Below are 13,483 nucleotides of genomic sequence, written 5' to 3'. Positions count from 1 at the left end.
TTATGATTATTAGAAGAACATTAGAACACAATCTAAAAAAAAAGCTTTGTAAAGCAGAAGTTAAAATCACAAAATTAAAAATAAATAATTACAAAAGCACAGTATGAATTTGAACTGGTAAGATGAATCTGAGCTTAGTAATTGACAGTATATTAGCCTACATTTGAATATATCATAAAAATACACTTGTAGGTTTAAAACTCTAAATAAGGCACATCTAATGTCCAAATAACAAATATTTTAGCACACACACACACACACACACACATATATATAAATATATATATATATATATATATATTATGTACTTTATTATGTCTTTCAATTCAAACACATTTAACACAATTATACAAATTGACAGTTCCTTTAAAGACATATTTCCCCCAATAAATATTCCTTATTTTTCCTTCTACTTTTTTCTTTTGTGATAATACCCACCAACACACATGATTAGAACAATAACCAAGAAGAACATAGTTAGACACTTTTACATATGATTTAAGAGGGAAAAGACAAAAAACAATAAATAAATATTAATAAAAATTTAACATTCACATATTTATATCAAACTCTTATAATGACACATAATTCCTAATAGTTATTCAAGTAATATTATTTGAATATCAAATATTCAATATAAAATAAGCAAATAAATAAAATAACAAATAACTAGCCTAGAAATAAAAGGGAGGGTTATATAAAAATGTAGTTAATGTAGACTAATAATATATATTCCTTTCTTTTATGGAATATTCTTTGATTTTAGAGTTGCACATATCTTTTCAAAATGTATACATTTGCTCTTAATTTCATGTTATCCTCTCCATAATGTAAAGTACATTAAGAATATATTATATTATATGTATAATATATAAAAAATAATTCTAGAAACTAAATCTAACCACTCATTTAAAACTGGGGATTCTTGCTTTATCCAAAAAATTATTGCATTAAAAGCTGTAATTCTCAGCATTCTAAATAAGTATATGTCATCTTTATAAAGTAGCATAGGTCCTATACCCAAAACTATATTTTGTATCTTTATATATTTAGTTTCTTAAAAAAAAAATCTTCCCTGAATTAGGCTACTTTTCTGTTCACTGAAGTACTTCTGTTCACTAGAAGTTCACTGCAACTTATCCAACATCCTAAAGATAAATTATTATAATTAGAAGATATTTCTAGTGTTATAAAGTATCGCATATTAATTTTCCAAGCAAAATGTATATTTTAGTCAGAATTATTGCGCTGCTATTTGGCGCGCATGCGCGCAGCAGTGCTCGTTCAATATGAAGATTAGCAGTAAAATGGATACATTTGCTCAACTTTCTAACATTTACAGATGGAGAATATAACTGTTAAATGTAAGTTTTGCACTGGGGGGGGGGGGGGAGGGAGACATGTCACAAACGCATAAAACAGCACAAAATATACGCTGTTTGATGGTGGATCGATTTGATCCACGATCGACCTCTAGAGCTGCTTCAGAAACGCGTGCACACGCAATTATCTAGACTAGATAAACCTGGATCAAATTAGTGAGATTGCGTGAACTTCAATTACCTTTTATGGAACCACTTTAGCCCCAACTTATTTGTTAGGCTCATTCAAGTCCGGTTTTGGAGTTTAATCCCCGCTTTTCTAAGCGGCTTTTATGGAACAGCCCCCAGATCGCAGATTTGGGTTTCTGTGCGTCAACATGTCCCGAACAACAACTCAGTCAATCTCCAATAATGCCAGTGGTTTCTTAACCTGTAACCAAGAAGACTAACACACACACCGACACACAGCTTTTCCAAGGTTGGATTTGGCCAGGCTCTAACTATAAACAGGAGAGTCATCTCAAGACATCAAGATAATGCGTTCTTTCTCTCAAGGAGAGCTACACTTTAATATAACGCAGTTTAGTAAAGCTTTAACAAAGAAATGGTCCCTTAAACCCTAGACTTCAATGACCCTGTGACTTATAGTCGTCAGGGTACCCTAGAAAAGCAGATGGATGTATTGACACATGTTAAAGAAGTCCATACTTCTTTTTGGGAAGCTGGGCTAAATGAGCAAGCACTGTTCCTGCATTCCTGACATCAGCTTCAGTCACCGCTCAGATATTTAAAGGTGCTCTAGGTAACTTTTTAACCTTAACTGAGCAGCTTCGGAGTCAGTGGAATGGTTATATTACTTATTTCGAGTTGAATGGTGGTGGTTTCGCACCCCCCTGGTGCCCGAGAGCGGAAAAAACTCACTTGCAACTTTGGGCCGGCGGGTCGGCGTCAGGAAGTATCGCGTGATATCAGATCTCGCGATGTAACGAATTGCTTGACGGCACTGCACACGTACACGCCCCCATTCAAGCACCGGCTAGCTATAAGCAAAGGGCAACGATAGATTGAGTTATGGCTGAGGCTGTAAAAAAGATGCAGAAAGCTAGGAAATCTTTGTCGGAGGACCAATGAAAGAGGAAACGGGAGACTGACCGAGCAAGTCGGACTCGAGTAAATATCGGACCGGCTTTTTCAGAATGGGGAGAACTGAGAGAAACAGAAGCCTGCAAAACAGATGCTGATCCTGCTGTTGCACTTGTAAGTATCTTTGGAATAAATTGTGTTTAATATTTAAATTTCAAGTAATTGCGACCTCAGGATGTTTGCTATTGTCTGTAAAGGTTTTTATTATGATCGCTGTCTGTTACGGGCTTACTAGTACGCTAGATACTATAACTTTGATGTTAGCATTGTCATTAGCAAACACGTTTGATTTCTGTAGTTGTTTGGCCGTTCCTCTGTCGGTTTTATTTGTGTAACTTACACTTTTATTTTATGTCACTAAGTCAACGCGTCTGATAATAGGCAATAAACATGTTGCACATATCATGATCGAGCTAGAAAAAACGTTCTGATGTTTTCTTAGACAAGCAAAGGTAAACCGTCATTCTACAGTACCAGATTAACTTATAGACCTTACTAATATAACTTTAGACAAATATTAGCCTCCGAGATATATATATATATTTATGCTCATGCCCATTCTCCCAAAAACAAACAAACACCAAAGCAGTAGTTCGCCTCGTTCATATCGTTCGTTCCCGGTAAAAATAATAGTATGCATGACAACACAATAAAAAAATACAAATAAAAATCGCCATCAGTTGGAAAGAAAATATTGCTTTACTTGCGTCGGTAGACATAACTGGTTTTGAAATAGCCGGTTCCTCTGCTCAGCTGGGTTGCTCGTGGCGAGGGACAACAGTTCGTTTTTACGACAGAGTGTTTGAAAGCATTTACTACCAGACACTAGGGGGGGCTTCGTAGAGAAAAAACACTCAGACTTGCCTGGTGTCCCTTTAATACAGACTTTAGAGAATACATGAAAAGATCATTTCAGTAATCACACTGGTAACTTCTATAACAAAGTACAATCTCATAAGCTTAGAGAAGTCATTCAACTCATGTGATATTTAGAAGGAAAAATATTGATTAATACCTTGATTATAATCACTCATAAGAAGCAGTTTATTTCAAAATCCACACATTCATTCCTGTAGTTTACAAGTAACCCTGAACATCTCGGTTAGGTGTGTTTGATTAGCATGAGGAGCAAAACTCTTCACTACAACACAAAAAAGGATAACAAAATAAACAAATCTGCTGTATAATCTTACAGATGGGCCACAAATCAACTTAATTAAATAATTAATTTAAGTTAAAAATGTATTCATCTGTAATATTATTGTAATGGCGATCTAAGACGTTTTTCGTTCTTCACCATTTCCACAAGGGTGTAGCACAAAGGATTTGACGCGTGAATCCATCATTTGTCTTGTAAACTTTACTTTTTCTTTGTCAGGTTACATTTTAAGAGAAATAAAACACACACACACAAAAAAAAAAAACGATTATAAACTTTTTCACGTCCAATAACATGAATTCGATCCTTTTCACGGTCAAAAGACTGTCTAGCACCAACCCTTCCTTCTTCCTTATTCGGTAACACTTTATAATAACGTTCAGTTGTAAGTCATTTATAAGTGGTAATGATGAACTAATCATTTACAAAACATTCATAAATGATTAGCAAGTGATATACTAACATTTTATGTGTTTTGTAAATTCTGTTACAAGTCATTTACAATTGATTAGTAAATGATTAACTAATCATTTACAAAACATGAATATGCGTTTCATAAATGTTTAATAAATGTTTTTTTTTGTTGTTGTATGTATGTAGCAATTAGAGGGTGCAAAAAGTGTTGTAAATGCCTTAAATACATGTACAGATAATTTACAGGTAAGTGTAACACATTTACAAGTGATGAATAGTTTACACTTTAGATTAGGGGATGCAGAAAGTGTTGTAAATGATTTATTCATGCGTTTACTCATCTATAACAGGTGTTGAACACCGTAGTGTGTACTGCAGTGTAAGTGCTGACTGGTGAGGGTATAGACAGCTGTCTTCTCTGAAACACATGGAGTCTTTAACCACTGTGCACCTGATGTGAGCAAAACAATTTATTAAAGGGGTCATATAATGGTACATGCACTTTTACAAGTTGATTATACTGAAATGTGTGTTGGCAGTGCCTGTACACAACCATCATAAAATGATAAAAATCCTTCCCGTGTTTTTTTATAATCTTCTTATATGTTTTCCCATCTCCTAAATCAAGCCGTTGGTTGGACGCCCCTCCCACGATTGTTGATTGACAGCAGCATTTCAACACAGACCCGCCCTCGCTCCTGAGCGAGCTGTCAATCAAAGTCAGCACGGACCGGCGCGGTCATTGTTGATATGCTGGAGCACTGTCTGATGGCGTCTAAGCGATTGTGGTGATCTGTTCTTGGGTGTAATAAGGAACACAGCATCATTTTGATGTTCCTAAATCCGAACCGCTGAAGACGCAGTGGCTGAGTTTGTTTTCGAAGGGAATATTCCCCACGATCAACAGCAATGCTTTCATGTTTGCGCGAATCATTTCACCAGACTGCTTTACAAACGAGGGTCAGTAACGTTATAAAGCTGGTTTTGCTAAGAAGCTGCTCCTGAAAAAAGGATCGGTACCAACTATTCGTGTTCCTGCTGCACCTCCAGAAGAAGAAGTGAGTGTAACGTTTTATTAACCTTTATATTAATCTTTGCAAATCGCTAGCACGCTTCACGATGAATGCGGCTGTTTACACTCAGGGTACATTACGGCATGTTTTCTATGTACAACGTTCTCAATATAATTCATAATCCCACGTTAATAATGAACACCGCGTTATGGTTATTGTGTTATGGTTATAACAAACGGTGTACGCACAGAACAGAGGGGCGGGGTCAGCAAAGCTCATTATCATTTAAAGACACATGCACTTAAACGGCATGCTGAAAACAGAGCTGTTTTTGACCAGGTAAAATAAGTGTTTTGGACAGCGTATTTACGACTACTTACCAACATATGGCACACGTGAACTGATGCCAAATATCGTGATGTGTTCAATATGAGACTTCTTCAGCGCAATTTCCTACTGATAAAATTTGTGTCTGTTGTTAACGCCACAGGTTTCCCATTGAATGGGAAATGGAGTTCCCAATGGAGTTCCCAAATCGTCCATAGAGTGATGCAGAGGGGCAAACAGACGCAGAGGGTCTTCACTGTGACTCTGGGGGCGCTTGACCATGCTTCAGTTTTTGACGCCTTGGGAGTGAGAATTGGTTGCAACGTGATAAGAAGCTTTGACGTTAGTTGGGCTGATTTTTTTATTTTGACGCAGATAGAGTCCCATATGATAAGACTTTAATTGCCATTTTTGTTAAACAAACTTTTCCCATTATAAGTAATGAAATGCTCTTATCAATCTAAACAATAATATTATTAATATTTACAATAAAAAAAATTTACAAGAAAATCCAAAGCATTGGTTCTCAAACTTTCGAGACAATAAATGTCCCACATCTGATCATCACCATCTTAAGAGGACCAATAGGTTTGACTTGGAAAATGGATTTCAAATTTTTCACTTTATTTTAAAGGGTAACTCAACCCCTGGTCAGAGCCTGACTCCACCCACTGGCAATATTTGAAAAATGCTGGAAAAGTGGGCAGAGCCCAGTGGAGATAAGAGGGGACGAACCGAGGGGGGCGAGCACCTGACACCCGCGTTTCAATAGCGCATGCTCTCTGTAGGCGTATTCACATTAGCAGATAATGAGTTGCCATGAGAACGACTGACATCTCTATCTTTTCATACAGATTACATAAACAGAGAATATTTGTTTTCGTTTTGAATGAGATAATTTAATAGCAGAGACTTAAATGTTTAGACAGATATATTGCTTATGCCTGTGTGACTGGTATTCGCTGAGTTTTGTTTAAGTTTAGAGACGTGCTTCAGAAAAAAAGTTCACTGAGACGGAGAGGCAGAAAGCACACCCTGTTTATTTTCTTTATTATACAAAAGCACAATGTTTTGTTTCGATTGTAAGTGGACACATACAAAAGTAGACATTTTACAGTTTCTTTTTTCATATTTCTTAAAGGAACACGCCGACTTTTTGGGACTTTAGCTTATTCACCGTATCCCCCAGAGTTAGATAAGTCCATACATACCCTTTTCATCTCCGTGTGTGCCGTAACTCTGTCTGACGCACCCAGAAATTGAAAATGCACCCATGTACAAAATTCAACTGCAGTAGCCACCGTTCAACCTGAAGAGGGCAGCACTCAGACGTTTTTACACCATATATTCTAGAATTAAAACACTTTATACCCAAATGTCAAAAAATTTACTTAAATCAATGAACAGCACTAAAGAAGCCCCAGTCTTACAGATCATTAACTAAAAAAGTTGTTTTAGGGTTTAGTTACCCTTTAAAGCAGCTTTTTTCTTTTACTATTTTTGACAATTTGGGATAGAGAAATATTTATGTTCAGTTATTTCAGCAATATTTTTAGTAAAGTGAAGTGAATTGGTGTTGTTCATAAACTGACACAGACACCGGAGGGTTTGAATATTGAGTTTAATATTGATGAATGAAACAGTTTTCAATAGTTCCTCTATACAGTATGGCAGCTCATTGTGTGTCTGTTGTTAGATCAGACAGACTATATTCTGCATGCTGTTACTTTTTAAATTCAAAAGGGATCAGAGGATCACTGGCGGTTTTAGGGCACTGGACTCCAGACACACTCTTTGGCATATCTATGTAGATAATTACAGATAAAATTGCATGAACGCACTTATTTACTCCGACGTACACCTGAGAGAGAGAGAGAGAGAGAGAGAGAGAGAGAGAGAGAGAGAGAGAGAGAGAGAGAGAGATGAATTTATATGATCTCTTCCATGTAAACTCTGTTCACATTGATAGCGACCTGAACACATTTATTTTCCATGACAGCAAGCACATCTCTGCGGGTTCTGCGACAGTGACAGAGATCTCTTGCAGAGGTTTGAGTGTCCATCAACGCTACAACAGTTTTCTCTTATAGGCTCCAAATGCAGTGAAACTTTATACAGTGACTTGATGCATTTTGACTTTCAGAGAGGACGGAAAAATTACTGGACACTTCACACCCGTTTAGGACACACTGCCACAGTTGGCGTGATGATAATAGAAACATACAAATTGTGCCTTGGAGTTTCAGTGATGAAATCATAAGCTCAAAATCCATAAAAAATAAAACACAGACTTACCTTGACCAGAGTGTGTGTTCCTCCCATCAGACTCAGACGCCTACAGGTTAAAGGAGTGAAAAAATCTAAGTTGGCTCCAACCTCCTTCTCTATTTCTGGCTTCATCTGAATAAAAATTTTAAAAATCACATTTTATATTCATCTATATTATTATCATTTTTTCAAAAAGATTAATTTAATTAGTCTCTATGGAGTTATGTGACGCCTATCCTTCGGATACCAGAAAAATCATGTAAAAAATCATGTGACTTTGAGTGAAAAGTAAAACAGTTCTTTTAAATATGACAACAAATAAGTTTCCCCACACATTTTATAGCACCAAAATAGATCATTTTACTAGACTGTGTTTTAACAAAAACTGCATGAGTGATTTTCTGTGTCCAACCTCAAAGCAGAACTTCTTCACGTCTTCAGTGACGAGCTCCTCTGTGCTCCATTCTCCATGTTCTGGCATTGCTGTAGTCATTGTGCTGGGGATCAAAGCCCGGATGAAATAAACTGTATTATCAGGCAGTTTGTCTCACAGATTGATTCTGTTCCACTATTTATGCTGCCAAAATCACGTGACATCAGTCGTCATTGTAATTCCATGTAATCACATCAAAGGGAGTTTTACTAGGGAGATGTTGTAATATTTAGTTCCTGTGAAAAAACTGATTTATTACAGATAAATAAGGACACAACAGAGCAGACAATGAGTGAATAACATATGCCAGTGTAAGAATTCATTTTCCTGCTAAGACAAAAGCTGAGATAAAACTCACCCTGGAATAAAGCAATAAAACACACCCTGGACAGAAGATCGCAGAGAAAGAGCACAGGACATTTTCTTGTCCAAACTTTTCTCCTTCCTTATCTCTGCATCGCCCTCTCCCTCCTCCCTTCCTCTCCCCCTGATTCAAGTCACTAAAAGTTCACTGAGTATGTCTATATATCACATATGATGTATCTGTTGTTTTTCCTTTTCATGTTTGGTATCATTTTAAATGTCTCAGTGCGATTGGTAAAATGGTCTTAATTTCATTGCAGTCATTGGTATTATGAGAAAGATTGAAAACTTCTGTTCTCCTCTTTGAGTGATGTCTCTTCAAGATATCTGTTGATTCTCTCCTCTCCCCCGAAACCAGGTGTCACCCCCTGGGGTGCATGAATTGACCCAAAACAACTCTAAAAAATATTGTACAAGCCTTTTGTTCTGGTCTGGGTATATAATGGCAAGTGGCAGAGCAGTCTGTGTGAACCTGTACTGTGTCAGTGTTTTCCCGAGTCTTACACACTCACACACCACTGTAAGAAGATTAATGTGTAGTCTGGTGTTCCCGCAAATCTCTTCCAGGATAGATCAAACCGAAGGCACTAATGAATGGAGCATGGGGCACATCATTAAGGAGACCTTCCGATTTCTGACTATCACTGACTTAGCACGCTGCATTTTGCGACTATTAAAAAAATGACACCTTTTGTTATGAGTCAGCAGAAAGCGGCCGCTTAAGGGTAAAATAGTTCGCACTGCATCCTCTGACTATTTCAGAACTGTCTAAGTTTGTGATCGTGAGCGCACATTCACGACGTGACGTCTCAAAGCAATACCGGGTCCTAATGAATAAATATTTGAAAATAGGGATATTCAGAATAATCAAAGATCTAAATGACAATCAAAATGTATGATTATTTTCTAATAAGAAACACGATCTAAATTTGATTATCATTTGAGATTGGAGTCAGATTAAGCGTAGAGCTAAAGTAATATTGAAACTAAATTCTAATAAATAAAGTGAACTTCACCGGAGCACTGAACAGACATACACGCATTATACCTTCGCCCAATGGCTGGTCTTTACACCAGTTTAGGCTAATACAGTTTTTTACTCTTTGATGACTATCACTTTAAAATGGACCCACAAAACCATAACGTTTTTCCTTATTGTATTTAGTTGGCAAAATACAGAGCAATGTTTAACAGTTTAGAGAATCTGAGATAAAGAACTACTGCTTACTTAAATGAATACGTGTGTGTGTGTGTGTGTGTGTGTGTGTGTCCAAAATACAATTTATATTATCTGTTTTCTATGTGAATAAAGTAAAAAGTAATTTATTCCTGTGATTCAAAGCTGAATTTTCAGCATCATTACTCCAGTCTTCAGGGTCACATGATCCTTCAGAAATCACTCTAATATGATGATTTGATGCTCAAGAAACATTATCAATGTTGAAAACAGTTAAACAGGGAAAAGTAAGTTTTTACTGTAAAACAGTGTTTTAAAAGCAGAGCTCTTCTCAAATCTGTAAGTGTTTGAGTCTCACCGTCATAATGATGTGCGGGAAAGACAAACTGGACCTTATAGCTCCATTTCAATGTCAGCACTTCATTTTATAGAAATTGTTTACACACTGATGACTTGGTTGTTACCATAAATAATCAATGTAAAAATTAAACAAACTGCCACAGTATTATCAGTGTGAATCATGGATGGTAACACACACAGCATTCATAGAAATAAAATAAAAACATTATGCTCTATGTATTTTTAACAATAAGCATTACACATTATATATACACAACATGATTGTCAGGTTTAGTGAAGACTCAGGCAGGGGAGTAAGATCAACAATGATTTATTGAGAACAGAAGCACAGAACCAGCTGATGTTAAGGTAGGTAATGCAGTACTGAGATGATAAATGAACTGAGCTGAATGAGTAATATGAATGTCTTTGCAGGTAGAGATTAAAACCAGAGCGGAGAACGGACGATGATGTTGATCAGCAGAGATGGCAGATGGTAGACGGGAATAGGAGACTGAAGAGGATGATCACAGGTAGGTAGCTCGGGTAAGTCTTTAGAGTGAGTCTTGTGCATCTATTGGCGCTTTTCCATTACCAGTACCAGCTCGACTCGACTCGACTCGACTCACTTTTCTCTCCGTTTTCCATTGCAGATAGCAGAGATGGGGGACTCGAGTCACATGACTTGACTCGAGTCAGACTCGAGTCGCAAATTTAAGGACTTGAGACTTGCTTGACTAAATTAATAAAATGACTCGACTTGACTTTGACTTGAGATCCAATGACTCGAGACTTGACTTGAAATGTATGACTCGAGAATGACTTAATATACATTTTTATATAAATCATCGCAACATCAATTGCTGAACAAAATGAAAGCAACGGAACCATTGACGCCAGTCATCAGATTCTGCGCGATTGCGTGACGCTGCACAAGCCCAGAAAAAACATAGGCTGAGTCCCAATTCGCCTACTTATACTACGACCTAAAAGTATGTACTTTTTTTGTGAGGAAAAAGTACATACTTTTGAGTGTGTAGCAAAAGAGTATGCATGTTCTGGGACATACTTCGATGACGTCATGCAACGTGAACGAGAACGTGGTTGCCTAGTTACACACACCGCGACTGTTAACAAAACATTTTACGTTTCATTCATTATTATATGTCCAATATAATTGTATTTACTATTCCCATCTTTTTTTTCCACAATACATTTACAATGTGTTCTACCAAATTGAGGAGTGAAGCAGGGCGTCGTCGTCGTAGATCAACCAAACGCAGGTCGTTTGTGAGGCGGCTGGTTCTGACGTTCATGTGCAATGTGTGTAACTTAACGAAAGCTACTTATTTTCTGAGTTAAAATATTTAAAATTTATAGTATAACTATTGTTTAACGTATTTTATACTTCTGTATAATACTCAAAAATACCCAGATGAAAATGAACCATGCTTTTACTATAGTAAAAGTGTAGTAACCATGTTTCTTTGGTTGGACTGATAAAGTTAACATTTGTACAGCCACAGTATTACTACAAATAAGTCAGTGTGGTTAAACTATGGTTAGTGTAGTAAAAGGTGTTTATTTTCATAAGAGTTTATAGTAGGCTAAGGTATACATCTAAGACAGAAACAATAAAATAAATACATAAAAAAAGACACTTGCATGACACTGTACTAGAGCCTTTTTATTTACCCTACAAGATAAACACGGTACTTTTTTGGCACAACATAAACCCATTAATATTACGAGACAATAAAATATAACTTTATTTAGGGTTAAACATTTGAATTCTTACACTTAAAAACTGTGGCGCATCTCCGCTCATGCATCCGGTGTGTAAAAAATAGTCATATTTTAAAATTTCGCGGTCTTTCTCCTCTGCTATTGACGCAGCTCGGATTCATCTCTTCAATCGGACACGATTGTTCACCACACCGGCTGCCATGTTTACATCACCACCATCACCACAAAGCTCCTCTCTCCCGCACGCAATGGGTTGTGGGCAATATTAGCCGTTAGAGTGTGCATTGATCTGCACTTCGAATTCTAACCGGAAATAGTAGACCATCCGGGTATCTTTGGAATACTCATTTCAACATTCTACGATTTGGGACGTACTAATTCTAGTTTCGCATACTATTTAGGACGGATAGTATGCGAATTGGGACTCAGCCATACATCGCGGTGAGCGCGCTAAATACAAAAACATCTCCCAGCATCGTTTCTTTTTGGATATAAACACTAGAAATTGACCATATTCATACAAGAAGATTTGCTGTACGCATAATAACTGGCAAGGGATATCGGACGACCATCACAACCTCGAACAGTCGAACTTCATTCACCACGTCTAAAAGTGAGATAGCCTATGGCTTGTTTAACCTGTTTGTTATAGTTAATTTGACTGGTCATCATGCCTCTTTATACCAGGGCTGCCAACTCTCACGCATTGAGCGTGAGACTCACGCAATTGACACTTTTCACACGCTCTCACGCCACACATCCATTTTCTCACGCACAGAAAAATTGTGGAGCAAAGAGGTACTTTTAATATTAAACTAATTCTCAGCTCTTAGATTCCGTCAATTTTATTACGAAATTCAGACAAAAATACTGATTTGGCGCTTGTAAATGTGACGTGACAGATCGCGTGAACCGATCATCTGTTACTTTTTTATTTAAAGATGCAGTACAACTTACCGAAAGTATACATAATATCGACCAATTAGTGTTTTTCAACCACAGAAAGAGGTCAGTATAACAGCAGGAGAACAATTATGTCACATAACGTTACATTTACCTCAGGAAAGCCATTTAATGACCATAGCATGTTAATTGAATAGAAAAAATAGCTAGAGAGGAGATTTTGCTGAGCACTATATTACACATTTATTATATTTTGATTATTACATTAAATAATTGTTATTATAACAAAAACTGCATTATATTTAATTTAATTTGTTATTTTTAACCTTTAATAATACCAGCAGATTGGGCCCTCTATGTTTACAGCATTAGGTGAGATTTTTTTTTTTTATCAAATTTAAAATAAACATGTATCCAAATTAGTCAATATTGAATCAAAATCGGAATCAAATCACAAGAATGGAATTTAAAAATCTTGAAATTTTTGTCAAGCAATAATAAAAACTGTATCCTACAGTCATTGTACAATGTAAACATTGTAACATGTTGTCACTAAACTTCATAAAATTCTATTTAGTTTACCAAATGTTTTGACAATCACAAATACACTTATTGTGATGCAATATTTGTTTTAAAAAAAAAACTCCACTCCAAGCTAAACTCAAAAGTTGGCAGCCCTGTTATACACAATTATGTTTTCAAATGTAGCTTAATGTTGTCAATATTCAAATGATAATTAATGATGGCATATGTTTTGTATAACATTTGCCACATTTCTTTCAAATCATGCTTTAAAGCCAAATATGTCGTTCTTTCCAATGACGAAAAACAACATAGAAAACTGTTAATGTTTTGTCGTGTTTTATGTTTCTCTTA

The 13,483-nt window shown here is 36.4% G+C and overlaps 2 protein-coding genes across 2 annotated transcripts in view; both read right to left on the bottom strand.

Annotated features, from left to right (window-relative positions):
- Positions 1 to 13,483, bottom strand: part of LOC311094453 (ovomucoid-like) — a 100,976-nt gene that overhangs the window by 74,968 nt on the left and 12,525 nt on the right. The gene's annotated exons all lie outside the window — the stretch shown is intronic.
- On the bottom strand, positions 6,983 to 8,187 carry LOC311094557 (uncharacterized protein). The gene is made up of 3 exons (XM_084132592.1): positions 8,059 to 8,187; positions 7,674 to 7,778; positions 6,983 to 7,239 (listed from the first exon to the last, which is right to left on the bottom strand). The coding sequence occupies exons 1-3, from the start codon at positions 8,137 to 8,139 to the stop codon at positions 7,102 to 7,104; spliced, it is 324 nt and encodes a 107-aa protein (XP_083988718.1). The 5' UTR covers positions 8,140 to 8,187; the 3' UTR covers positions 6,983 to 7,101.

This window comes from Abramis brama (genome assembly GCF_963993115.1).
Source record: "Abramis brama genome assembly, chromosome: 13".
NCBI classification, from domain to species: domain Eukaryota; kingdom Metazoa; phylum Chordata; class Actinopteri; order Cypriniformes; family Leuciscidae; genus Abramis; species Abramis brama.
This window is presented reverse-complemented; position numbering and strand designations above follow the sequence as displayed.